Source organism: Manis pentadactyla, chromosome 3 (assembly GCF_030020395.1).
Source record: "Manis pentadactyla isolate mManPen7 chromosome 3, mManPen7.hap1, whole genome shotgun sequence".
Taxonomy (NCBI): Eukaryota; Metazoa; Chordata; class Mammalia; order Pholidota; family Manidae; genus Manis; species Manis pentadactyla.
The window spans coordinates 102,118,882-102,144,468 of record NC_080021.1 but is presented as its reverse complement, the minus strand read 5'-3'; the positions used below and the strand labels follow the sequence as shown (position 1 = coordinate 102,144,468).

Genomic DNA, 25,587 nt, shown 5'->3' with positions numbered 1-25,587 from the left:
AGATGTACATGTAAACACATGTAAGGCTAGAGTGGCTCCAGTTCACTGAGGACATCATCCTAAATGTGTGTGTCCCTAATGCCAAAGCACAACCAATGAGAGGAGGACTCACTACTGTAAGAAGTATAGCTAGGGCCTTGACCCTCCCTCTCTCTGTAACAGAATTCCCCTACAGAAAATCAGCAAGGACAGCAAAGAACTGAACAGAGCTACCAACCAGCTGGATCTAATGGACACTTAGAGAACACGCCACCCAACAACAGCAGAGTACATGCTTTTCAAGTGCCTGTGACATTGCCCAAGACAGACCACATACTGGGGCACAAATACACTTCAAATTGAAAGACTAAAACTTGGTCCTAATACAATAAACTGATGGCTTCAGGAAAAAAAACAGCCCTTATTTATCTCAAAAGATGTTATATCACTTAAGAATGCTGTTGTAAATAACTGGTAAAATTAAAACTGGAAAAATTAGGACCTAAAAATAATTAAACAGGAAAAGTGTGAGCATTGTGAGTCATTAAGCTTCTTCAAAGTCCATCAATAGGGTATAATTTGCAGTTACACACGGGGGTTTAATGAAGTTTTATTCATGTATTATGAGCAACTTTGGTATGCTGACATTTCATAGAAGAAGGAAAGAAGCAGAGATTTCAGTAAAAACAAGTGGCTAAGCTAAAACACAATTTGCAGTTCAATTAAACCATGATATGCATTACCACCATGCTGCATGGTAATTAGCCAAAAATAAGTATTGGATTTACAGAACTATAGTTTCAAGACTTAAGAGTCAGTGGGAGAGGAAAATAAACTAGGTGCACAAATGACCCAAAGCCAAGAGAACCCAGGAAACCAGCCCTCAATACCCCAGAAGGGAATGTCTCCCAATGCCAGAAGGACAAATTAGCTCTTGTCCACATTCATGGGGAAAAACCAGACAGTGACACCTAGACTTCAAACTTTAGCCGAGAATCTTGTACAAGAGAAAGGATGAGGGGAAGTAACTGACATGGGATAGGGATAGGAGTGAGGGGCCTGGTTCAACTCCTTTCTGAATGGTCTTTGAGAAATATGTTACAGAAGTGTATCTGCTGTAAATTATTCAATAGTTTTAATATGAACACCAACAGAGACTAATCTCAGCATAGTAAGGTACCTAGAGACAAAGTAAGACAGAGAATACAGTTTTATGGGAACACTGACCTCCTTTTTTCTAGTTCAGCTGCTACTCTGAGCTTCTAATACATTCTACAGACTCAGTATGAGTGGGGCAGGATTACATTTATATTCATTTCATTTTGCCTATCTCTATTACCTAAATAAATTCAAAGCAGATATAAAATCACTGGAGAGCATCAGCAGAGACTGCAAACCACTTGATTAAGTCATAACTACAACAGGCCTATTACAGAAACCCAGAGACTTCATTTGTCATTTATGGCTGTAAAACACACCTGAAATCATGTAATCAATTGTAACTATATATATTTGTATATATTCACTGACATGACTTTATCTTAATACAGCTTATGATCCAAGGTAGGTGTTTAAAACTTGCCTATGAACATTTTCTGAATATATTCTTAGCATTTTATAATCACATCATCAATTTTACTGCCACATTTTCATTCTTTGTCTGAGTCTGGCATAGTAAATGTTGGCTGAATGAATTTAAGGGCTAAGAGCACGAGAACAGACGATTAAAAATAAAAACCTGCCATGATCACCAAAGATTTTAAAGTACAGGTTTACAGTACAGAACAATGAGAGCTAATACTTACATAGGGTACTTACTCTATGAGAATGCTGAGTTCTCTTACACATTGTATATTAACTCCTTTAGTCCTCACAGTCATCCTTTGAGGTAGATCCATTTTTTTCTCCCCACAGATGAGGAGGCTAAGGCACAGAGAGGTCAATTCACACAGCTAGTAAGAGGCAAAGCCAGGACTGAAACACAGGCAATTTAGGGCCCAGCATCCATGCTCTTAACAACTGTGCAATAATGCCTTTTAAACAGCGTAAGAGTGGGTAGAACTAATTCAAGTGGCTACTTGATTTTTACTTCAAAAATCATAAAGTATAAAGGAAAAGTAAAAAGAAAAGTTTCAAAATACCAAGATATAGCACCAAAGAAACCCAGCAGCTACCCACATTTGTGTTAAAGAATTCAAAACTTAGAAGTTTGCTCAAACAGTAGAAATAGGTTCTTAAAACTACCTGTCTGAAGTTGGTTGACTACACTAAAAATAATTAGGTATAGTTTACTGCCTCCGAGCTGGGTGATCTTGGGCATGTAAATGTTACCTAACTTCCTCTGGTATACCAGAGGGATGATGGTACCAACCTCACAGATTGATGAGAAGCACAGAAATACATATAAAGGGCCTAAATCTAGCTCAAAGAATGTAAATTCTAATTCTAAAATTCCTTTGCACTTACAGGCAATACTTAGTGCGATATGTTTAAGGACCTGGTGACTAATGCTCAAAAAATTTTAGAAGTATCCACCCACATTATGCTAATTTTCTACTTTAATATTCAAATGAATGAACCATGACAATGACAAACTTTCTTACAAGCAAAGTAACATTTAAAGGAATGGTGTAAAGGCCTTTGGTTAATCTCCAAAGTAGGTAGGGATACCATCAGTATTTTTCTGCCACTTTTGTAGCTGTACTAGAAATGACAGTAAAATATTCAGAAACAAAGCTAAAACCATGCTAAATAGAAAATCAAATGACTGAATTATTTTGCTAAAGAAAAACTATAAGAAAAATAAGTGCAGTCTAGATTTTGCATATATGGGGAAAAAACCCTGAGATTACCAATTGTGTATCACAATCTTGTAGATACTCAAAACAATGGTATTAATACAACTTGTACAGGGATTTACAGTTTAAATGATCTAAATATTATCCTTGAATATTTTAAGGACAAATTCAGACAACTTATGAAGCTAATTTAAAGAAACTAAATGTTGACTTAAAATAGTTAAAAGCTCCCAGTAGCTTCGTTTAAATAATTTCTATTATTTTACGGCTTAAGTTCAGTTTTTTACTGTAAGGGTAACTAACACAAGGTAATTAAAAATCTCAAAGGTCCATTAAATTTCTATTAATAAGGACAAAAGTTTACTGAAGGCAGCCATTTTCCTTTTGCCCTCCTGTTCTACATTTTTTAACACAAAAAAAGGAGACATCAAATAACTGGACAGAAAACACTGAGATTTTAAAAAGAATGTTAAAATTACATCTTTAAACCTGTGAGAATTAGATTCAAAGTAAGCCTGGCCACTGGGAGCCACCCTTAAATCTACAACTTTTCTCACCACTGACACCATATGTGACTATTTTTTTTCAAAAAGAAAACTTAAGAAATGGCACTAAAAAATGTATTTTTCCTTGGCACATTCCACAAATTTTGGTTAGCAGATATGTATTCTGAAGCCTCAAACATGCAAAAACTTATCCTACATTATGAAAGAGCAAAGTCACATGGTAACAACAGAATGAATGATGAAGTGTAGCTTCTCCCCCAGAAGAGGTAAAGGATTAAGAAGATCCTTGAAGTGCTGCAGCCCAGAAGTCAGTTCAGTTTTACCCAAGCTTATTTTAGGTCATTAAAGCCTAGGGCAATGAGTTCAGGAAGAACTTAATTAGCAATACCAAAAGCTAGATTTGCTTCATTTACCTTCATGTTGGGCACCATCATTAGAAATCTCAGAATCAGAAAGAGATGAAAACATAGTTTCCTGATTGAGGTTTTACTATGCAGGAAAAACAAAACAAAACAAACAATGGATATATATTCCGTTTCAGTCTCAACAGTTCAAGTAACAAATGGTCAGCTTTATCACATTTAAAAAATTCATGTACAAAATAACTATTAGTTCAAAATATAGATTACTTTTTAAGAGCCTGTAGGAAGTATAAAAATAATTTGGTGGAAAGCATGTTAAAATTGCCTGAAATCCACACACTTATGTAATGCACTGTGTGGAACATTGTCATTAAGTACAGCTGCTCTCAGGAGCATCTTATTTTACTGTTTAGCGGACAGGTACTCAGCATGGATCTAATTCATGTCAGACTGGGGCCTTTAAAGTGCTCCATTTTCCCTGCCTGGCACTCCAAAAAAACCCTCCTGGTCCCACTGCCTCACTCTTCCAAAGAAGCATAATAGGCAGCCATTCTACAATTTTAGGTTTTTTTGGAGATTTTTCTTCTACAGGATTAAGAAATCTTTAAGAATTATTGGTACAGATATACATGCCTCACAGTGGTCTAGACTGCTTCGAAATATGAAATAAGGTGTAATTAAATTTTTTTAAATTGTAGACCATAACTTTGTATTAAGATCCCAATGTTTTAGGGAAAGAAGTAGAAGAGAGACTATAATTCAGTATCACCTACTGTCTCAAATACAAGTAAGGTGAGTAGTAAGTAAACAGGAATGACAACAGAGTAACAAAAATAGAACTTGCATATATGCCAATTTGAATTAACTCTTTAAATTCCAGGAGTATGGCAAGTTAAATGTTTGATCTTAGTGATTGTTCCTTTATCAGTTTAACATTTAAATACTGAAGGAGACATTTTCTCTATTAACACAGACTTCTTAAGTATATATACGCTCATTTGTAAATGGTCTGCATGTTTGACATCTAACCACTAAATATATGTATTTCAATTAGTCTATGTGACCCTGTGTTCCTCTCTTCAGAAGCATCAGTAATGCATTTATTTGGCCAACAGTTTGAAACATGAATTGTATATTAACATAGTGTATAGTCTTTGTAATATGAAGAGTCCTGAATACTTATTTTTTAAAAAGTTAACATTTGAAAAAACAAAACTACAATTATCATAAGCTCTTTTTCCTGAAAATTCTTCAGTTGAGGTAACCTCTGCAAGTCACAGCTCCACATTTGCACACGGTCCTGACCATTTTTTTGACTGGGCTGTGGTCAATAGAATCTGAAGATACATCTCCAGAACCTGAATAGATAGAAAAAGAAATACAGAAGAAAGAGTTAAGACAATTCAGAATGAGTTTCAAATTTCCTATCAGATTAAACAAATGTGAATATTCAGAGACAAATCATTATGAATTGTTTTGAAAGGATGTTGTGTGCTAATAAGAGGTAAAGTGTATGTTAATTAACCTATATTTATGAGAATGGATTTTTGAAAGTGATAACAGTTATGGGAAAAATCCAATATACAATTATTTTGTATACTAAAGAGCCATAAAGCAAGATCAAGTAGTAACAATATGAAAAAGGCATCATACCTAGACAAAGGAAAAAAAACACTTATGCTGCCACCATAAAGCAAACAGAATTAAATGGTTTTTTTAAAAGCCATTTAAAATTCAAGTAGGAATAGAATAACTTCATATGTGATTTAAGTCTTATTTTCAATCTCTTGAATATACATGTCTAAGTAAATGTTCAGAAATGTAGGCTTATAATTTTTTTAATACAAGCAATATTGAGAAAAATTCCACAACAGAAATTATGAAAAAAAACAAACAGGAGGCAATGTGATGAGGGAGACAGAGCATTACTCAGCCTGAGGTCAGGCAGATCTGGATTCCAGTTTTAGCTCTGTCATATCAGCTTTGTGATCTTGAGCAAAAAGACACTCTTAAAGCCTCCTTTTCTCACTTTTAACATTAGTTTGGTTTAGATGGAAGGTCTTTTCCTACTCTGATTAGATTCTTCATGTGGAAACACCAATAGTCAAACTGTACTTGAAAACCATACCTTTCATTTGATAATCAAAAGTGAGCTCTTCTCCAGCATTTATGGTTCTTGTAGAAAATAATGCTATTCGGGGAAGACGAGTATCGAGGTTATCAATGAAAACATTGAACACCTGAAGATTTGGGTCACACTAAAAAGAAACATCAGAACCCATTTAAATTTAAGTGATGTGAACAAGCTCCTCCACATGCCAAATAAAATCTCTAATCTCCCTGAGTATTCGTTTTTTTTTTTTTAAGTTCAACTGGAAATAGGTTATTATTTAGAGGTCTTTGAGGCATGCACATTTAAAAATACTGTTCTCACTTAGAGTAAATCAAAAGACTAATAAGGGAGCCAGGTCTCTGACATTTTACTACTAAATTTCATTAACTAGTCTCTTGGTATAAAACCCATCCAAAGTTTTAGCATGGTCTTCTTCCTTATATAGTCAGCTATATAACTTAACTCTCCGAGACACAGGTTCCCTATCATCAAATGGAGATAATGCTTCATACAGTTATCCGCTTGGCACTTACTAGATATCCAAAACTATAATCTCTCTTGTTTCTGGAAAGATTTTTATAGAGTACAAAATTCTAGATTTAAGGTCCCAAATGTACATTCTAAGTTCTTCTCCAATATGAATTAAGAATGCTAATTTATAATTTAGAAAAACAGCCCTAAGTATGTCAATATTCTATACTTTAATTTTATGAAAGTGTTAAATTTTAAGAGTACAGCTATCTTTAATTGTATATTCTAAAATTTAGCTTGTGCTAACTTTCCTAAGAAAAGTATAGTTATATGTGCTTCTTAAACTTTTTACCTCCTAAATCCTCTGCTCATTAATTTTCCCCTCTAGAAGAGGAGAAACCTATAAACCTACCTTATAAGGTTGTTGGAAAGTTTAAGTCAAGTAGTATGTAGCAATGATACCATGCCTTAACAGAGGAGCCCTTGTATTAAAATACTCTGAAGTATTAAAAGGGTATATTAATTATTCCTCAACTATGGAAAATGACTAAAAAAAATTAAGAAGTTAATAAGCCTTGTCTTTATTTCTTACACTGTGATTCACAAAATGGGACACATTTCCATATCGAGCTGCATCCACTGTAAATTCATCAGATTCATAGTCCAGATCAAAGAGATATGTGATTCCTTTGTTGTCATATAACTGTCCCCGTCTTTCAGCTTCTTCACTTGTAATTACCTAAGAAGAAAAAAAACTATAGTATATTATATAGCTATTGCTGAACTGAAGCAACTCTATTAATTTCATAATATATAAATGGCTACAAGTGTTTGAAAAGTAAGAAGTTAAAGTGTCATCAAAATGAACATTTACACTAACTGTAAGAGCTAGACGCAAAGAGGTGGGAAAACAAAGGTTGGAGAAATGGTGGAAAAGAATTAGGATTGGTGAATAGGAATTAGGATAATCCAACAATTAACAACTTCAAATAGTGCATTACTTTCACTCTAATTTGATATTAAAAAAGCTACCCAACCGTAGCTCTCTGTAGGACCTAATAGAATGTAAAGGATTAAATTTATAAGTATACATGCTCTAAAGCCATATTCTTCCTATAACTAATCTGTGTGCAATTACAAATGAAAATCTTACAAATACAGGAAAGAAGAGATATCAAATTTGTAGTCAGCTCTATGGAAAGTTTAGTTTTATAGGGCAAACTGTTTCATGCAGCTCATAACCTTGACCTACAGTTCTGCTCCTAACAATCCGGCTTTACCACATGCTCATCTTAAGAAATGAAAAGTGACCCTCCTATATTGTTGGTGGGAATATAGATTGGTGCAACCATTGTAGAAAGCAATATGGAGGTTCCTCAGAAAACTAAAAATAGAAATACTATTTCACCCAGTAATTCCACTACTAAGAATTTACCCAAAGAAAACAAGATCCCTGATTCAAAAAGACATATGCACCCCATTTTTATCACTGCATGATTTGCAACAGCCAAGATATGGAAGCAACCTAAGTGTCCATCAGTACATGAATGGATAAAGAAGATACGGTACATATACACAAAAGAAAAAGAATCCTGCCATTTGCAACAACATGGATGGATCTAGAGGGTATTGTGCTCAGTGAAATAAGCCAGGCAGAGAAAGACAAATACCAAATGATTTCACTTATTTGTGTAGTATAAAAACAAAGCAAAACAGAAGGAACAAAATAGCAGTAGACTCACAGACACTGAGAAGGGACTAGTGGTTACCAAAGAGGAGGGGCTGGGGAGTGTGGGGGTGGGAGGGGATTCAGGGGTACAGTAATTCACAATCACAATATAGGTTAGTCACGGGGACAGTATTACAGCACAGAAAATACAGTTAATGATTCTGTAACATCTTACTACATTGCACTGGACAGGGTGAAGACTTGATAGTATGGCTAAATGTTGAACCACTGTGTTGTGTATTTGAAACCAACATAATATTGTATATCAATGATACTTTAATAAAAGAAAAAGAAGCCCAAAGTGATACATGTCTATGAAATACAGCTGCTGCATTCATTAAGCCAAAAAAGGGAGTAATTTGATTATTCAAGATCTGGTATCCTGAATAGTCACTTGTAATAATCTGCCATTATCTAAAAACATAAGGCTCAAAATAGGGATCCACTTTAATCTCAGAATTCTAGATGAATATAGGTAATTATAGGTGATCTCATTCCAAACAATTTTTTAAATATCAGATTTGACAACCCCATCAATATATGCAGCCATACTCTTATTTTTCTACTAGCAGCTGAGCCCGCCATTCAGTTTGAGGAAGTGTGATGCAGGCGTGAAGTGCATTGACTTTGGAGCCTTGATTTTGCATGCTGGCTTTTTTTTGCTGTGTGACTGTGGCAAGTTGCTTAACTTCCCTGTGTCTTAGTCTCCTCATGTAGAATGGAGAGTACTGTCTCCATTACAAGCTCCAATACATAAGGTGCTTGGAATGGTAATGTGGTACATGGGAAACATTTTTTATATACATTATACATCTAAAAATACATTTGCTTATTTGGTAACTTAGAGAATAGTCTCTGTAGCTGAGTTACAAAGAGTTTGAATCTTATGGATTCAATAAATGTTTTATGTATATTTTAAAATACTTGCTCATAAAGCAGTGATTGATCTACTCTATAGTATCTTGCATATTGATACAAAATTGAGTTTTTGCCAACCACACTTAAAAATATTTGGTCAAATGGATGAAGTAAATTATAATTTAAAAGTTTCAAAGTCAGCATGTGTTTAGATCTGATTTTCTTCTTAGGACTTTTGTGTAAAATTAGTTGTCATATTTTCAAGTTTGCAGATTCCAGGGTTAATGACTATGAATGGGTGATTGTTGAAAGATGGCCATATCTTTTTGTCTTTATATATATATATATATATATATATATATATATATATATATATATAGTTCATTAATTAAGTTTGTATTTCTAACTATGCCTGTGAACCCTTCTCGCAAAAACCCCTGAAATTTCTACAGATTTGCAAATGATAACATCAAAATGTACTATATTATATTACTGGTATAAAAAGTTAACTTTTCAAAAGCATAAACTTTCCGTGTACATGATTTGCTATGTGATAAGTTGAACATACCTCTCCAACATATTCCATGACAAAACTCATTCTTTTAATCTTCACAAGGGTTTTTACACCCCAGCCACAGCCATTGCTAGTTCGAAAGATGCAAAGTGAATACTGTGTACCTTTCTGTACAATCCGATTGGGACAATCGGGTCCACATTGACACCTTGAGTTGCATTCATAAATGGGGGTACCAGGTGGGATTTTAATTTGTTGGTTTTTATTATAAGCCAAAAGAACTCCAGCTTCAGCAGGACAACATTTCTCAAAGAAGCAATCTGTGCATGAACAACCAAAGGTAGCTTCATTTACTAAGCTGATTCCAGGAGCTGGTTTGTATTCATTAATGTAGTAGAAGTCTGAAGGTGGGCCCTCTAAGTCAACAGTATTTTCAACAAAAATCATTCCTTTATGATTCTTCCTTCTGTTGAGTTCATCTTGCCACCTCTGCAGAGCTATCCTTTGTTTTGCCTTCTTTACAATGTATTCAGCAACAGCAGGTTTCAAAGCTTTGTTCTTGTCTCTTAGAGTTATTGCTTTGCCTTTCTTTACCTGAGATAAATAACTATGCTTGTCATTAGAAAATTGCCGAAGTAGTAATGGGCACTTGAGATTTTGCACAGGTTCCCAAGTATTTGTAGAAGCTGGCCATCCTTTCCATTTTACAAGATAATATTCCATATCCTTAAAATATAAAAGAAAATTCAAATCAGATTGTGATAGTCCCAATTATTTAAAATAATTCAATATCCTAAAGAATGAGGTATCCACATTATCATTTTTCTCTTAATAAAGTTCAGAATATATAGTCACTGCTTTCTAGTAGATTAAGAACAGATCATAAATATAAAATTGTTTTTCTTTATACTATATAAAATATGATAGAATTTAGATGTGGTGTAGTATTTCACCATAGACAAAGGAGTCACACCTGGAGAATGATCAAAGTACTGAAATTTGTGAATACTTTACCAAACAGTGATTAAACAAAAATAAGTGTTTATCTTGATTATGGAAATAATTAGTCCCCAAACTAAAACTTATAACCTAGGTTAGCAGCTTACTTGGCAAGGATAGATTTAGAATTCTACACCAGATACAAGGGAAGTTCTATTTCTTAAGGTCATGGGCACACATCCCCTGGATGTTCTAGAGACACTGTTTCCAATAGTCATTCCTCGCTGCAGGCAGTTATCAAGCACCTGAAATGTGGCTAGTCTCAACTGAGATGTGCTTTAAGTGTAATCTACACTGAATTTCTAAGACTTAGCACAAAAGAGTATAAAATATTTCCTAACTTTTAAAAAATACTGATTGTACATTAAAATATTTTGGATTTATTGGGTTAAATATATTATTGAAAGCAATGTCACCTATTTCTTTTTACTTTAATGTGGTTATTACCAAAAAATTTAAAATTATTCATATGTAGCTCATATTATATTTCTACAGCACAGCAGGATTACAGAGAATTCTTACCTTATTTAGACTCACCAGTGATTGGGTTAGGTAGCAGGCACTCAAGCCACCAAAGAACAAATATTTTGATTTATCCCTCAGATTGCTGTTGGCCACCATGGTACCTGTAATCTTGACTTCCTAACCCACTGACTTGAAAATGTTTTCTTCCCTTAAAGTCAGGCAATGCCATGTTAGGTTTATCTTAAAAAAAAGGTAGTCAAGTGTGTCTAATAAAAAATTCTTAAGTCAATTTTTTTCTTTGTCCTCAGAATAACTAACAAATATCTATATGCCCCAAGGTAAAATACCTTCTGAAATATGAAAGTGATTAACATGCATCCTATAGTTTTCAGTTATTTTAAATCACAGATATTGATAAAAACTTAATTGGGATACATTTACTTTTCCCTGAAATATTTAATAATATTTTCATTATAATGTAAGGATGACATGACAGTTGTTTTCCTAGTCATAATGTATTAGTGCCAATGACCTGGAAGGTCTAGTTATTAGACATATTGCTGTGGCACAAACTGGGCTAAGCAGCAGTAAGGCAGCTCTGCAGGAGCAAATCACCTAGCTAGTGAGTGAGCTTATTTTCACCCCTCTCTCTTCATCTCAGTGTCTTTTATAATCTATAAAATAAGCAGTAATACTTGTGAATTAAGAGAATTTGCTTCTGTATGAAAGTGGTCAAAATGTTTTATCTGCTTAAAAATGTGGTTATAGTGTGAGGATATGCATAAAAACTGTATCTCCATGGAAATATATATTGTGATTCCAGAAAAAAAAAATGTGGACATTTTTAAGTATTAGTCAAACTGGCTCACTACATGAAAGTGGTCAAATGTTTTATCTGCTTAAAAAATATGGTTATACTATGAGGATATGCATAAAAACTGTACTTCCATGGAAATATATATTGATTCCAGAAAAAAAAACTTGGACATATTTAAGTGTTAGTCAAACTGGCTCACTACATTGTAATGATTTTTCCCTCCTGTCAGTTAACTACTAAAATTTGGGATTACTGTTAACAGATACCTGCTCAACAATACTGATAATCTGCCTGGCAGTATCTAAGATGTCTATTTCCCTTAATTAGAAAAGTTTTAATTTTTCTGATTCCAGAATAAAGCAATGCAACCCTGGTCCTCTTTTTTTCCTGCTACAGTTTCTCCTATCATAGCCCTGGGTCATGACAAAAGTTGCCAGCAAACAACGAAAGCAACAGCAACACTGACTTCAAGTTAGATGACTAAGCTACTATATCATTCAGCAAAATTAATAACACCATGCCACTGAAATTTGCTTGTAAAATAATGTATTGCATTGTTTAATGATGAGTCACTTGCATGTTTTAGTGACTAAGTTTTGTATATTAATCACACTGGTACCTACTTAATTTATGGATGGTAAAGATGCTTATAAAGCATGAATGCCTTTGGCAAAAGAGTATAGTAATATTCGTAATATTTTGCTTTTACTTTGTAGACTTATTTTATAAATGAATTTTGCTTTTAAAATGCAAAACATATTTCTATTTTGAAAAATAATTTTACACAGAAATATCAGTTTGACTCAAGAAACAAATTCAACTAATTTAGTACTCTAAAATTTGAAATAAAAAGCCAAAATCTTACATCGGTATCTTATTCTGATATGCAATCAACTCTTGATTACCTATAGAAATGGAATACAGTTATAAAAATGATCCATAAATCACTCCTGTATAGTATGGATCACATGAATTTTTTCTTAAAGACATTTTCCCCCACTATGTTTGGTTTAGGCTAAATTCATTAAAATATTTTAGTATCTATAATATATGAAAGTTCGGTCACTAGAGAAGATGTGGTGAAATGTAATACTAGACTTTTAGAGTAAAATCTCACTGGTAAAAGAAGGAAATGATATATTAAGTAGCAATACAAGGCAGTACAATTTTAAATGCCAAAACAAGACAGTAAATACCACTAGAATATATAGAGGCAAAACCATTGGTCAGACAACCAGAAAAGGGTACAGTGGAGGAAGCAGAACAAACTGCACTATGAAAGACTGATAGGATTTGCTGGGTAGGGAACAGGCAGGCAGGATAAAAAACATGAGCAAAAGCTTGGAGCTAAGATTTGCATGAAGTAACTAGAAAACAATGAAGAGATGGATTTGGCTAGCTTTAAAGGTCAAAACATTGAAGCAAGAGATAAAACTAATGACAAGGCAAGAGCGAATTTAGTCCTTAACACTTGACTGAGACATGTGAACTTTATTGTAGGCCAATGGTTTTTACAATTTTTAGAAACCGCGGTGTGTCTGTGGAGAGCTTCATTAAATCCATTTAGTTCCATCTTGTTTATCAGACACAGTTTTACCAATCTTTTAATTGCCAATCCAGTGGCTCCTCAGTCCTCATCTTACTCGACCTTTCCTTAGACTGTGATATCATGATTCTCTCTTCACTCTTGTTCCTTTTCTACCTTCTTTGCTGAGACCACTACCCCAGCCCATCACTTAAACAATGCAGATACTCAAGGCTCTGTCCTTGGCCCCTTTGCACTCTACACAACTGTTTATCTCTTCTGACAATCGGAAGGTGGCTATGGACTTTCTCCTAACAAAAGTCACGTATATAATATTTTGGGTAATTTCAGGATATTGGATTCCAGGTTAAGAACTCTTGCTCTAAATGCTCTGAGCAACATCATCATTCCAATAGTTTTAAGGATATGCTGATGATTCCCAAAGTTTTATCTGCAATCTGATATATCCAATAGCCTAGTAGATATCCAACAGGTTCTTAAATCAATTTATCCACATGGAACTCACCACTGTACTTTCTAAACAGATTCTTTTTGTATTGCCCATCGAGGGGAATCTTAGACCTGCCCACCTAGGTATATAAGTTGCAAACCAGGAGGTCAAATCACGGTTCTCTCTTCTCCTCAATCCAATCCATCACTAAGTTTCTTTAGATGCTTCATGCTATCTTTTATGATTGCTGTAGTTAATTCTCGCCTGAGTTATTAATTAATCTCCTAAGTAGTTTTTGTGCCTCTAGACTGACAACCTTCAAACCTACCTTTCTTTACTAAAGTGTAGGATTTTCTTATAAAACAAAAAATCCATAGAACCAGATATTCAGTTATTTTCTGGCTTAAAAATTTTAATGACTCCCCCAATGCCTGAAGAATGATATTCATACTTCAGATTATAACAAAAATCTTTCTTGGGCCCCCTGATGCCTTTTTGGCTCAGACTTACATTACGGCTCCATTCACATACCACCTCTAGCCACACTTAACTTTGGAGAGTACTTGAACATGCCAGGCCTTTTCAGACCTTTCTGCTGCTTTGTTCACAAAGTTCTCTCTAATGAGAATGGCCCCTTCCATTTGCCTAATGAACACCTTATTTCAGTGTCATCTTTTATGTGCAGAAAAACCTACTCATCTTTAAACTCAGATCTAATGTCGCATCTTCCATGAAGTCTTCCTTGTCTCTCTTGCCCTAAGAGGACTGATCAGTGGCAACTTCCTTATGTTCCATTTCTAATCTAAACTATAAGCCATTTGTGGGGACGGAGGGCTCTTATTCTTCATAGCCCCAGAACCAAGCACAGCTGCTTATGTCTTAGGCTTTGACTAAATGTCTCTGAATATATAACAAAAAACAAGACATCAACATGTTACACAATATAAAACTCACAAGAGTAACTATATGAATTCTTAAAAGAAATATGAGCTGTTAAATGTCATCTGGAGATGCTAATCTGTGGTTCTGCATTATTTGTTTTATCATCTACTAACCATTTATAGCCAATAAATAGTAGCAAAAAACAAAAATCTATTTCCCCATTAGCTAATTTTTTCCTCTAAGGGTTGAAATAATCACATTCAACATTAGTGGTAGAACAGCCTGAATCTAATTCTGAAAACACCAATTCCATGGGAACACAGTTTGAGAACTATTATGGTCAAGGATAAGTGTGCATTTTCACGCCAGTAACTGACAAGAGTGTAGGAACTGCGGGACCTGGGTTGGAGGCCCAAGACCAATACAACCTTGGAAAAGTCCTTTCTTGGAGCTCTGTTTTCCTGATTTCTAAAAGCCAGGTTTTAGTCTAATGAATTCTGTTATTCCAGTTCTTAACAAACTGCTCTAAATACAGTCATCCTTTTAGGAATATTAATCTATTGTTAGGTAAGAGATGCTCTGCTGTTGCGTGCTATGTAGAATAGTGGTGGTTTCAGAGGCAGTTACTCAGATACTTAAAGACGTCAAGGCTTTAAGTTTAGTATCTGCTTACTAAGGGAAAAGCCCCACCAATGTTCACAGGGCTCTGGTTTCTCACTGATGAGCTCAGTATGTTAATAAAAGTACCTATAGTTTTGTCAAGAAAATTTTCTGTATGGCAGGAACATAGTGCAGAAAAATCACACAGCACTGAGACTACTCCAGTTTATATTCTTTAAGTTCAAATGGACCCTGAAGTGAATCCATAAAAGTAAAAGCCCTGTTGTTCTTCCAGTTAGCCTTCTTTCCATTTCCCAAGTTGGCTATTTCAGACCTCCTCCACTTTGTTCAAGGTCCTTATCCCCCTACCTCCCCACTATTTTCAGTAGCACATGACCTGTTTCTAATGCAGAGAAAAAAGGAACCACCAGGCAAAAATTCCCTTCATTTCCACCCTTTCACAGATGAGCAAGTGGAGGAGGATGCAGACAGTGCAAGAGATGGCCCCAGCAACTCCCCATCTCTTCCCTCTCTTTGATTTCTCCTTCTGCTGCTTCTCACTAGCATTTCAACTTTTTTAAAAAAGCAAAATTAAACTTAACCTCCTTTGAAATATAAACGCTTGAACTTAAGGAATCTACAAAAGACAGGATAAACTACTAAAAGTTGAGAAACAGGAGATTAAGGTCACGGTGGGGGGAGATTTCTTTTCAGTATAAGGCCTCTTACAACATTCAATTTTTAAAATCACATGTGTTGCCCAGATTTTTTAAATAAAAAATTTTTAATTATAAACTCTCTCGCACCCTATACAGCCCTTTCTCCCTTTCTTCAAAGCTAGGCTTCAACAAGTTGTCCATACAATTTAACTACTTTCTCACCTCCAATGTGTTCCTTAATTTAATCCACCTGGGCTTCTTCTATCCGTGAGGCAGAAACTGCCTTGCGGCATTGAGGACCCTTCCACTGCTCAATCCAACAGAGGCTTCACAGTTCTTTGACCCCTTGGTCTCTATTTTGCTGACAGTCTCTCTCCCTCAGCCTTCAATGGTTTATTCCTCCCTCTCTTGCCAGTTTGACTTGTTCTCTCTGACAGTCTTCCTGAGTATCCTTGACTATAGCTCAGTCCTTGTTCTCTTCTCGCACCGCTTTGCTCAGATTACTGCAATAGCCTTTCACTGCCTTCAATCCGCTCAGGGCACAACAGCCACAGTCCTATTTTCAACAGACCCATCTCCATCGTGTCATTCTACTGCTCAAAACTACAAAATGTTTCCCTACTGCCCTTAAGATAAAGCCCAAAATTTTCTTGGCTTATAAAGAACTGTAGTTTCTGGGTCCTGCCCATCATTCCAGCCTCATTTCAACACCCCTTGCTGAGGATATTCTACTCATGCTTTCTATTCCTTCTCTACTGTCTCAAGACCCTTCACCATTTAACTTTTGATCCTTTAGTACTGAGTTTAAACCTCATTCCTCATGGATGCCTGCCTAGTTTTGAGCCAGGATAAGTTAGATCCCTCAGTTTCCTCAACTACAATGATGTACTTTATATATTTATATTTAAGGTTTTTCTACCCTCACTACTAAATAAACTCCGTATCAGGAGCCAGAAATCTCTGTCACTCACTGCTGAGATCTCTAATACCTGCCTATGACATGGTACATGTCCAATATCTGTTGAGTTAATGAATGGATAACTATATCCAGGGCTTCAATGCTATCTTTTTACCAGTTATTTCAAGATCTAGGTTTCCAGTTAGTTCTCACTCTTGATTTAGAGCCACATTTCCAACTATCTACTGGTCATCTCACACTTAAGTGTTCTCAACCTTCTTCCCCAAACCCAATCTTGTCCTTCTATCACAATTCACTTTATATCTGATCCTCCATATTCCTGGGTCTCGGTGAGCAGTATTATTATGTACACTACCCCAAGTCAGGAACTCATTTTCCTAGATGTGGATCCCCAGTCAAGCCCCTATTAAACCAGACTCGTAAATTTTACATCCTTGATGATTAAAAAAAGAATCACCTACTTCTTTTCATATTCATTACCACTTTAGTTCAAGTACCACCATTTCTTGCCTAGATTACTACAGCAGCCTTTCAGAACAGGTTAAGTTATGCATGTCTCATTCCCCCCACAACCTCCGCCAATCCATTTTCCTCACTGCAAAGAGAAATTTATGAATTACATCTGATTGTATTACTGCTTAAGAACCTTTCAAGCGACTCCTCATTGCTGTAGAACAGCTTGAAGTTCCTTCACTCATCCTCATACTTTCCCACTCCTGTGCCCTACCACTCCATTCTCTATACTAAAGCCACAATGAATTATACTTGTCTTTTCAGGCCCCAGTTGGATATCACCTGTTCTGGGAAGCTCTATAACCTGGCCTACAGATCTTGTAATGTGTCTGCCATAGCACCAATTATACTACACTGCAATGGATGATTTATTTGTGAATCTTTCTTACTAGGCTGTGAGTTCCTTAACGTGAGGGACAGTTTCTTTTTAATCTGTATTTTTCCAGTGCCTAATATAGTACCTGGCACAGAGAAGAAACACAAATGTTTACTGAGACTATAGAAAGAAGAAAAGAGGATAATATTAGCCAATAGACTGCTGCTAGAATCTACTCATGAAACTATGAAGGTCTAGTCTAACAGTGACTGTGAGGACTGGAGAAATCACTGCAGCAAAAGCCAATTCAATGCATTAACTACTAAATCAATACCTATTATGTACTAGGGGCTTCACTAAGACACAGTCCCGGCCTTCAAATAGTGGACAGTTTTGTAGGGAAGGCATGAAACAAAGCTATAAAATGTGTCAAGTTCTAGAATAAAGACAAGAACAGCGTTTTTGTAAGTCCTGAACATAAAGCAATAAATTTTGCTGGATGTGGGGAAGGGAAGAAGGCTCTTTATTAAGTGGTAACCTTTGAGCTGAACCTTGCAGGACAAATAGGGTTTTGCCAAGGAGAGAAGGGAAACAACAGTATTCCAAGAAGGGAACCAGGTAAGAAAAGCAAAAGGGCACAAAAGTTCATGATGTTAAAAAAATTAGAATATAAGCCATGTCTGTTTTTAAACTACTTTCCCAATGCTTAGAAGAGTGCCCAGAGTAAGTGCTCAGTAAATCTTAACTAAATGAAAGAATTTAAGACTATTTCAGTGTAGTCAGACAGCAGGATATGTCATAACCAATGAAGCTGCACAGGTGGTTGGTGGCCAGATGATAAAGAACCTAAGTCCAAAGGGACTCAGCTTAGACTGGTAGACATCAGGGAACCATTAAAAGGTCTAAAGCAAGGCCTATTTGCAATAAGAGCTGTGTTTCACAAACAACTGTAATGGCTTTGAGGAATATGTTATTAAGACGGTGTATTTTAAGAGCTAAAGGGAGAACATACAAGAAACAGACAGGGTCATAAGATCTTTCACCTGCCCTGAATATAAGAGTCAGAGAGAGAGAGAAAAGGTAGATGTGTGTTGAATAGTTAGAGAGTAAATAACTTGTTCTAGGCAGGAGAAAAGGAGGATTATAAGTGGGCAAAAAGTAAGGTTGCTTATTCCAAACCAAAAGGATGAAAGAGAAACTAAACAGCAAAAACTATCCAAAACTATATACATATAGAGCAAAGAATACTGGTAGACTCTTCAGTGTAAGCACAGACCCCTAGGAGCTAACTCTCTCTGTGAAAGTGTAGCAGGAAAAGACAAACAGAGAGGTAGAGACAATATAATCTAATGATCTATTAGATCTGAAGGGTCTAGGACAGGAGAATTAAAAATGTATGAAATTATAAGGTTAGGTGATTGGGAGTATTATGATTCTGTTAACCTAGATAGGGAACACTAGATCAGGATGCAGATTTGAGGTAAGAAAATGAGTATAATTTTGAGTATGCTAAACTTAGGTATGGATAGGGTATCTAGTTTGAAATGAAGGCCAAAAGAGGTCAATGCCTCACAAAACTTTGGGAGTCATGAGCCAAATAGATACAAGTAGAAACCACTGGGAAAGGGGTCATATCCAGAGCAACTTCAAAGTGAGAAGAGGGTGAAGGAAAGAGCCTTGGAGATGACCTACATTTCAAAGGAAGGACAGATAGGACACAGTAGACTCAGGAAAAACAGTAAGAAAAATTGGTAGAAAAAGCAGTGAAGATAGAGGTGAGTAACACTAGTGGCAGTAAACACATCTATAGTGTGAGCACCACAGGCCAGTCTACGTTTTAAGGTTTTATCTCTATCAGTTTATTTGATGCTAACAATAACCCTATTAGATGGGTACTATCACTATCCTCATTTCATAGGTGAGGAAACTGAGGGACAGAAAGGCTAAGTAAACTGCCGAAGATCACACAACTAATTAAATGTTAGAGCCAGAATTTGGACAGGCAGTCACTCCAAGAGTGTTTCAAGGAAGAAAGGGTAGCTAACAATGTTAGATGTTGCCAAGAAGTAGAGTAATATCTGAGAGCCTCAAATTTGGGAACTAGGAGATCACTGATAGGGGCATAAATCAGAAAAAGGTGTGTCAAAAAGTTAATGAGAAGTGAAAAGACAACTCACAGGAGAAAATTTTTACAAACTGTGTATCTGATGAGACTATCTAGAATATATACAAAGAGCTATTACAACTCTAATAAAAAGACAACCTAATATTTAAAATATGTGCAAAGGATATATATAGACAGTTCTCCAAAGAAGATACACAAATGGCTAATAAGCACATGAAAAGATGCTCAGCATCATTAGCCATCAGAGAATGCAAATTGAACCCACAATGAGATACCACTCCACACCCACTAGTACAATTATAGTCAAAGAGCCAGACAGTAACAAGTGTTGATGAGGATGTAGAGAAAATGGAACCCTCATAACACTGCTAGTGAGAAGGTAAAATGGTGCTGTTGCTTTGGAAAACAATTTCGTAGTCTTTCCAATTAAATGTAGAGATACCATAAGGCCCAGCATTCCACTCCTAGGCATATATCTAAGAGAACTGAAACATGTCCACACAAAAACTTGTACATGAATGCTCATAACAGCATTATTTATAACCCCCCCAAAAGAAACAACCCAAATGTCTATCAACTGAAGGAATGGATAAATTAAATGTAATCTACTCAATACAATGGAATATCTAGTAATAAAAAAGAAAGTATTGATATACGCTACAACATGGATGAACCTTGAGAACATTACGCTAGTCAAAGAAGCCAGTCACAAAGGACCACATACATATCGTGTGATTTCATTTCTATGAAATGTCAATAGGTAAATCTACAGATACAGAAAGAAGATTAGTGGTGGCCCAGGGCCAAGTGGGTACAGGGTTTCTTTTTGGGGTAATGAAAATGTGCAATCATCACTACAGTCAATTTAAGAATGACTGAGTATGCTAAGAGCTTTGATTTACAAGCTTTAAACTGGTGAATTGTATGATATGTGAAGCATATCTCAATAAAGCTGATTTAAAGTTAATGGGAAATTAGGTAGAAGGAAAAGACAGGAAATGCTTGAGGAGGTAAGATCAAAGGAAGATTTTTAAAGGTCAGGGAAACTCTGAATATATTTATTAACAGATAAATCAGTAGAAAGAGAGCTTGATACAAAAAAGGCATCACAGATTAAGCAATATCCTAGAGGGGATGGATAGAAGAAAAAGAAAAATGGTGACACCTCTAAGAGGAAGAATGAATGAAGATACAGATAACTGGTGTGAAGGGAAGTTGACAGTTCATACTTGAAGGATTCTATTCATCCCTGAAGTAGAAGAGGTCTGATGCTGAATATGAGAGGGTGAGGGATAGAGTAAGAAATACAGAAAATTAATAAAGGTTGGGAAAACTGCTGACAAGAATGGGAAAAGAAAGCAAAAGATGAAACGCATGTGAGAAAGAAAGAACCCTTAATGGAGCCAAATGTGTGGTTATGTGATACCGTCAGCTAGATTGGTCAGGCCAGAGTTTTTAAACTGAGATGGCAGATGACCGTTGCTTTGGAGTTGCAGGTTGCTGAGAGTATAGTTGAAATACCTGGTCATAAAATCCCACTGAGTGGGGAAGGCAGTGGTATGAAAAGATGGATGTTTCAAAGGAAGAACTGGATTTAATGAATGAGTCAATATGGAAGATGGAGAAGGAAAACAATGACCAAAACAGAGTTCTTAGAGGGGGAGCTGGCTACAAAGACATGAATTACTAAAAAATTTAGACTGAAAATGTTCTTAGAACAACAATCTTATCATTTTTTAAGGAAACAGTAATAAAGTGAGGCCCAGAGAAGTTAAATGACTGCTGAAGTCACAAGATTACTACACAAAGGCTAGAAATGACTGAACTCCAGGCCATTCTATTACATCACAGAACCTCACTATTATCTTGAGTTTGCCATGACAGCAGCAAATATAAATGTGGATGCTTCTTGAGGATATTGCATAGCACTAAAATTGGTTTGAATTTCTACGTTCATTTCAGGTGATAGTGGGGAAATATGATTCAGGAATAAAATGAATGACAGGAGAAGCCAATCTGAGATAAAACATTTGCTCTGGTAGTCCACACAGAGATAATCAAGAGTTGGATGTAGAATGATACAAGCACCTTAATATACTCTAATGCAAGAACATTTTATGCTTTAAAATCCTCTTAATGTTATCTGGCAACATAGATGATTGGACATAAAAATTTATTATGGCTTAGAATTTTAAACATTAAGAGCTTTGCTTACTTTTAAAGGTTCTTTTTATGTTACAGAAATATGAAATACTGAATTGAAGTCTAATTAGGTCTCTGTTAAGGGGCTAGATATTTGCCTTACCTTTACTACCTTGTAGTCACACAAGTATTCCACCTCATAATTGTTTAGATTCCTTTTGGTGATTCCAATCGATTTACATGTGAGTTTTTCTTTTCTACATAATTCCTGAAGAGTATCAAGTGAAACTAGGCAAGGCACACACCACGCTACAATAAGAAAATAGAATTCTTTACTAAGAAATAGCTACTTAGTTAAAACAAAAAAAGAAAAGGAAAAACTTAAGACCTCTATATCCCCACCCTTCAACTGGCAATTTTACAGGGCTAAAAATTCATTATTACAAGAAATCATTTGTGTCTTTGAGACAAAGTTAAGCATTAAAGAACTATTTTGGTAAACTGACCATCTTGTATTCTCTCATGGGTCTCTATCCTATTATGCTTAACTGATGTCAATTTCTACTAAGCCACCTGAACAAAATGTGACATGTTTTAAGCTTTCTTAAGATTACATACAGATGTAAAGGTAAGAGATCATGTTTTTGACTTTTCCATTATATTCTACATAGAATATAACTGCTCTTTTTAATAAAATGTAGATCTCTAGGATATGCTTATTATTGTTAGACATATATTTTCCTTAAATATATTTTACAACACTTTTACAATTAGAAAATAACTTTTTCTCTTCTTTTACTTGGACAATAAGAATTGAAATCTAATGGAAATACAGTTCTATAGTAACATACTCACATCATATATCCTACTTTCCCACTTGGAATGTGACATAAAATTTTAACTCCATTTATTTTGCCTATGCCACAATGTATTATCATCAAGGAAAATAAACCCAAGAGTTATAATAATGAGGAGCATATTGATTTTCATAATACTCATCCCCTGTGCTGTTTTTAAAGCCAAGAATTATAAAACAGAATATTCAATTTATATAATCCATACATACACCGAGCCTGAAGACATTCAGACACGCTCATGATCAACCTCATAGAAGCCAGTAACTAACTATGCTGCAGATTTTACCTTCAAATTTCTGTGAACAGTATGCTACCATATTGCATATAAAATGGTAACACAAACTGATGATTAGGAATACATAATAAACTTGGCTTAACGGCTAATGTTATGGTAAGCACTAGATAGGAGCGATCGAGGGTTCTCTGCCCCCACCTTGGCCAGATCACCTAGCTACATGGCTTTAGTGAGGCTTCCATTTTTCTGGGTTTCAGACTCACGGAAAAAAATCTTGAGGGCTGCAGTAAATTACCAAACAAAATCCATCAATAAACTCAAGCTTTACTTGGTAGCTCTCCAAGGTAGTTGTGATAACCTTTTGTCTTTTGAGGTAATTTCCAGGGAAGAGAGAACAACACAGTTGCAAGTAATGTATCCTTTCCTCACCCTCCCCAACTCACCCATTGTCAGAAACCCTGAAGCAGGAAATCCACCACCCACCTTCCTACAAGACCAAGAAAGTTAAAGGTGTTTTTCCCCAAAAGGTGCTTGCTTTGGAGTGGTGGTTTGGGGAGAGGAGAGTGGTACAACACAAGTCAAGCCTGAAGTCCCTTCCACCTACAAACTTCAGGGTGTTTGCGTAAAGTTAACCTTATGCTGATCACGCGCAAAAGAGGTTCCTCTTGGACATCTACCCCAGGTGCATTCGCTGTTCCCACCATTTTCAACTACTTGAAGTAACATTAGGACTGAAGACACAAACCACGAAGGAAGCTATTTTTGTGAAAAAAAAAATTGGGACATTAAAAACTGCAAACCCTTGGTAACAATTCCGATTGTTTATAATTAGACAAAGAACTCATATGCAAGATCAAACATTTCATTACCATCCGAAAAACTTTACGCTAGCTTACCACACTAACCCCTAGTGGAAGAAATGTTTGGGGATAGTGAGTCCATAATATATGTGGAGAGGAGAACAGCTGGAAACCACCTTTGAATTCTAGAATGGGTTGAAATTTCTAAGTCTTTCATGGAGCGCGCGACAAGACAGAATAGGTACTAATTTTCTGGCGTTCACATCAATAACACTCAAGTTTCCGGTGGGTACTAAAAATCACCGTAAGCCAGACGCTACCTCCTCAAATACCCACTGACTGGTTGTTCCCCAGGGAAGAATTTTACCTCCTAGTGCGTCCCGACTGGGATGCAGCCTCACTCGCTTCGAGTTCACACTTCAGCCCCAATATCTTTTCTCCTCTGACACTAAGGTCACATTTTCGCCACCGGGTGCTTCGCGGTTAGAAAGCCAGCCAAACACGAAACGTCCCGCTCAAACCACCACAAAGGAGCCAAACCACACGCGCGCCCGCAGGCCCTCGGGCCCCCCAGGGGATTACCCGGAGCCGCGGAGGCCCCCCGAATGCCTCCACACGGCGGCCAGCGGCCTCGGGCCCACCGGATGGCGGGGACCCGGCCACCGAGTCCGCGGGGCGGGAGGGAGTTGGTCTCGGAGCCGGGTGCACGGACCCGGCCCGCGGATGTAGGGCGCAGGAGACTGCGGGGAACGGGCAGGCCGAGCCGCGAGAAGGGTCAGGGGCCAGGGGAAGAGTGAAGTCCGCGGCGCGCAGTTGGGAGCCAAGGTGTCAGCAGAGCGGGAGGCGGCGTCTCGCCGCGTCGCGCTCGAGCTGGTCCGCGGGTCCCTACCCCGCTTCCCGGGCCGAGGGAATTTGCCTGGAGAACAGGGGAGAGAGAGGCGCGCCGCTCTCCAGCGCTCACCTCCTCGCGCCTCGGCAGCCGCCATCTTGAGGAGCTTTCATTCAAACTGGCGCGGTCTGACGGGATAGCTCAGCTGAGGCGACGCCCCGCCCCTGCCCAGCCCGCGCGGGAGTCCACGGCCCGGGCTGGGGGCTGGAACCCGCGAGGCTTTCTGACGTCACTGAAGGCCAACCCTGGCCGCGGCGGCCAGCGCGCCTGCGCCCCAAGTAGCATCCTGGCGCCGGAGGGCGCGGGGCCCGCGGAGGGGGGCGGGCCCCACGGGGAGGGGGGCGGACCCCAGGGGTGGGGCGCGCGGCCTGGGTCAGGGAACTAAGTTCCGGGACAGCGGCCACCCGCCCACGCCCGGCGCGGTGGCGCCTCGTTCAGGTTTGCAGGCTTTCCCACACCTGTATTTTACGAGCACTACATGTACATTGTGCAAAATTCAGTACAGCGGAGCTGTGTGGCGCAAAGGACGTTTCCCTCCCGTGCCTGTACCTCAGCCCCCTTATCCCAAATAACCATTGTTTCCTTCCTCGCTCCTTTCCTAGATCACAGGTTCTCAAAATGGGCTTCGGACTGGAGTCACTTGAGAGGCTGATTTAATTGGTATGGGGTGTGACCAGGGCTTTGGCATTTTTAGAGGTCCCTAGGAGATTTTAGTGTGCAGCCACGTTCGCAACCACCGGTCTAGATCAGTGCTTCTCACATTTGTCTGGGCAGAGGAATCATCTGGGAATCCTGTTAAATGCAGATGCGAAATGGGGAGGTCTGGGCTGGGACCTATGGCCCTGCGTTTCTCCTAGATTATGCCCGCCGCTTCTGGGTCGGCACCACACTTGACAGCAAGCTGCCTGGCGCCCAGGACCTCTAGGCAGGACAACTCCAGGAGCACCAACCTGGTCTCCACCCCCAACAGGCACCCATCCGTTGTTCACGGTGATTGTGCTAAACAATCTAAAGCAGAAATCTTGGAAGAGTATATTTCGAACTTTGGTAGGCTGTTTCACAT

The 25,587-nt window shown here is 37.4% G+C and overlaps 1 protein-coding gene across 2 annotated transcripts; it reads right to left on the bottom strand.

Moving 5' to 3' along the window:
• Positions 1–16: 16 nt before the first annotated feature.
• On the bottom strand, positions 17–24,813 carry SUV39H2 (SUV39H2 histone lysine methyltransferase). Of its 2 annotated transcripts, XM_036908045.2 has the most exons (6): positions 24,597–24,813; positions 21,907–22,052; positions 9,385–10,056; positions 6,822–6,968; positions 5,774–5,903; positions 17–5,003 (listed from the first exon to the last, which is right to left on the bottom strand). In XM_036908045.2, exons 1-6 carry the CDS (start codon positions 24,619–24,621, stop codon positions 4,897–4,899), a joined length of 1,227 nt encoding a protein of 408 aa, XP_036763940.2. In that variant the 5' UTR covers positions 24,622–24,813; the 3' UTR covers positions 17–4,896. The 2 variants fall into 2 exon arrangements, with proteins under 2 accessions (XP_036763940.2, XP_036763941.2); XM_036908046.2 differs by lacking the exon at positions 21,907–22,052 and having other exon boundaries at positions 24,597–24,811.
• Positions 24,814–25,587: the final 774 nt, after the last annotated feature.

Excerpts from the sequence above, each read along its gene's own strand:
- SUV39H2 (XM_036908045.2), bottom strand. The coding sequence starts at position 24,621 with ATGGCGGCTGCCGAGGCGCGAGGAG. Across the intron at positions 6,969-9,384 it reads TCATGGAATATGTTGGAGAG|GTAATTACAAGTGAAGAAGC; the intron begins GTATGTTCAACT and ends TTTTCTTCTTAG. Across the intron at positions 5,904-6,821 it reads CCCATTTTGTGAATCACAGT|TGTGACCCAAATCTTCAGGT; the intron begins GTAAGAAATAAA and ends GTTTCTTTTTAG.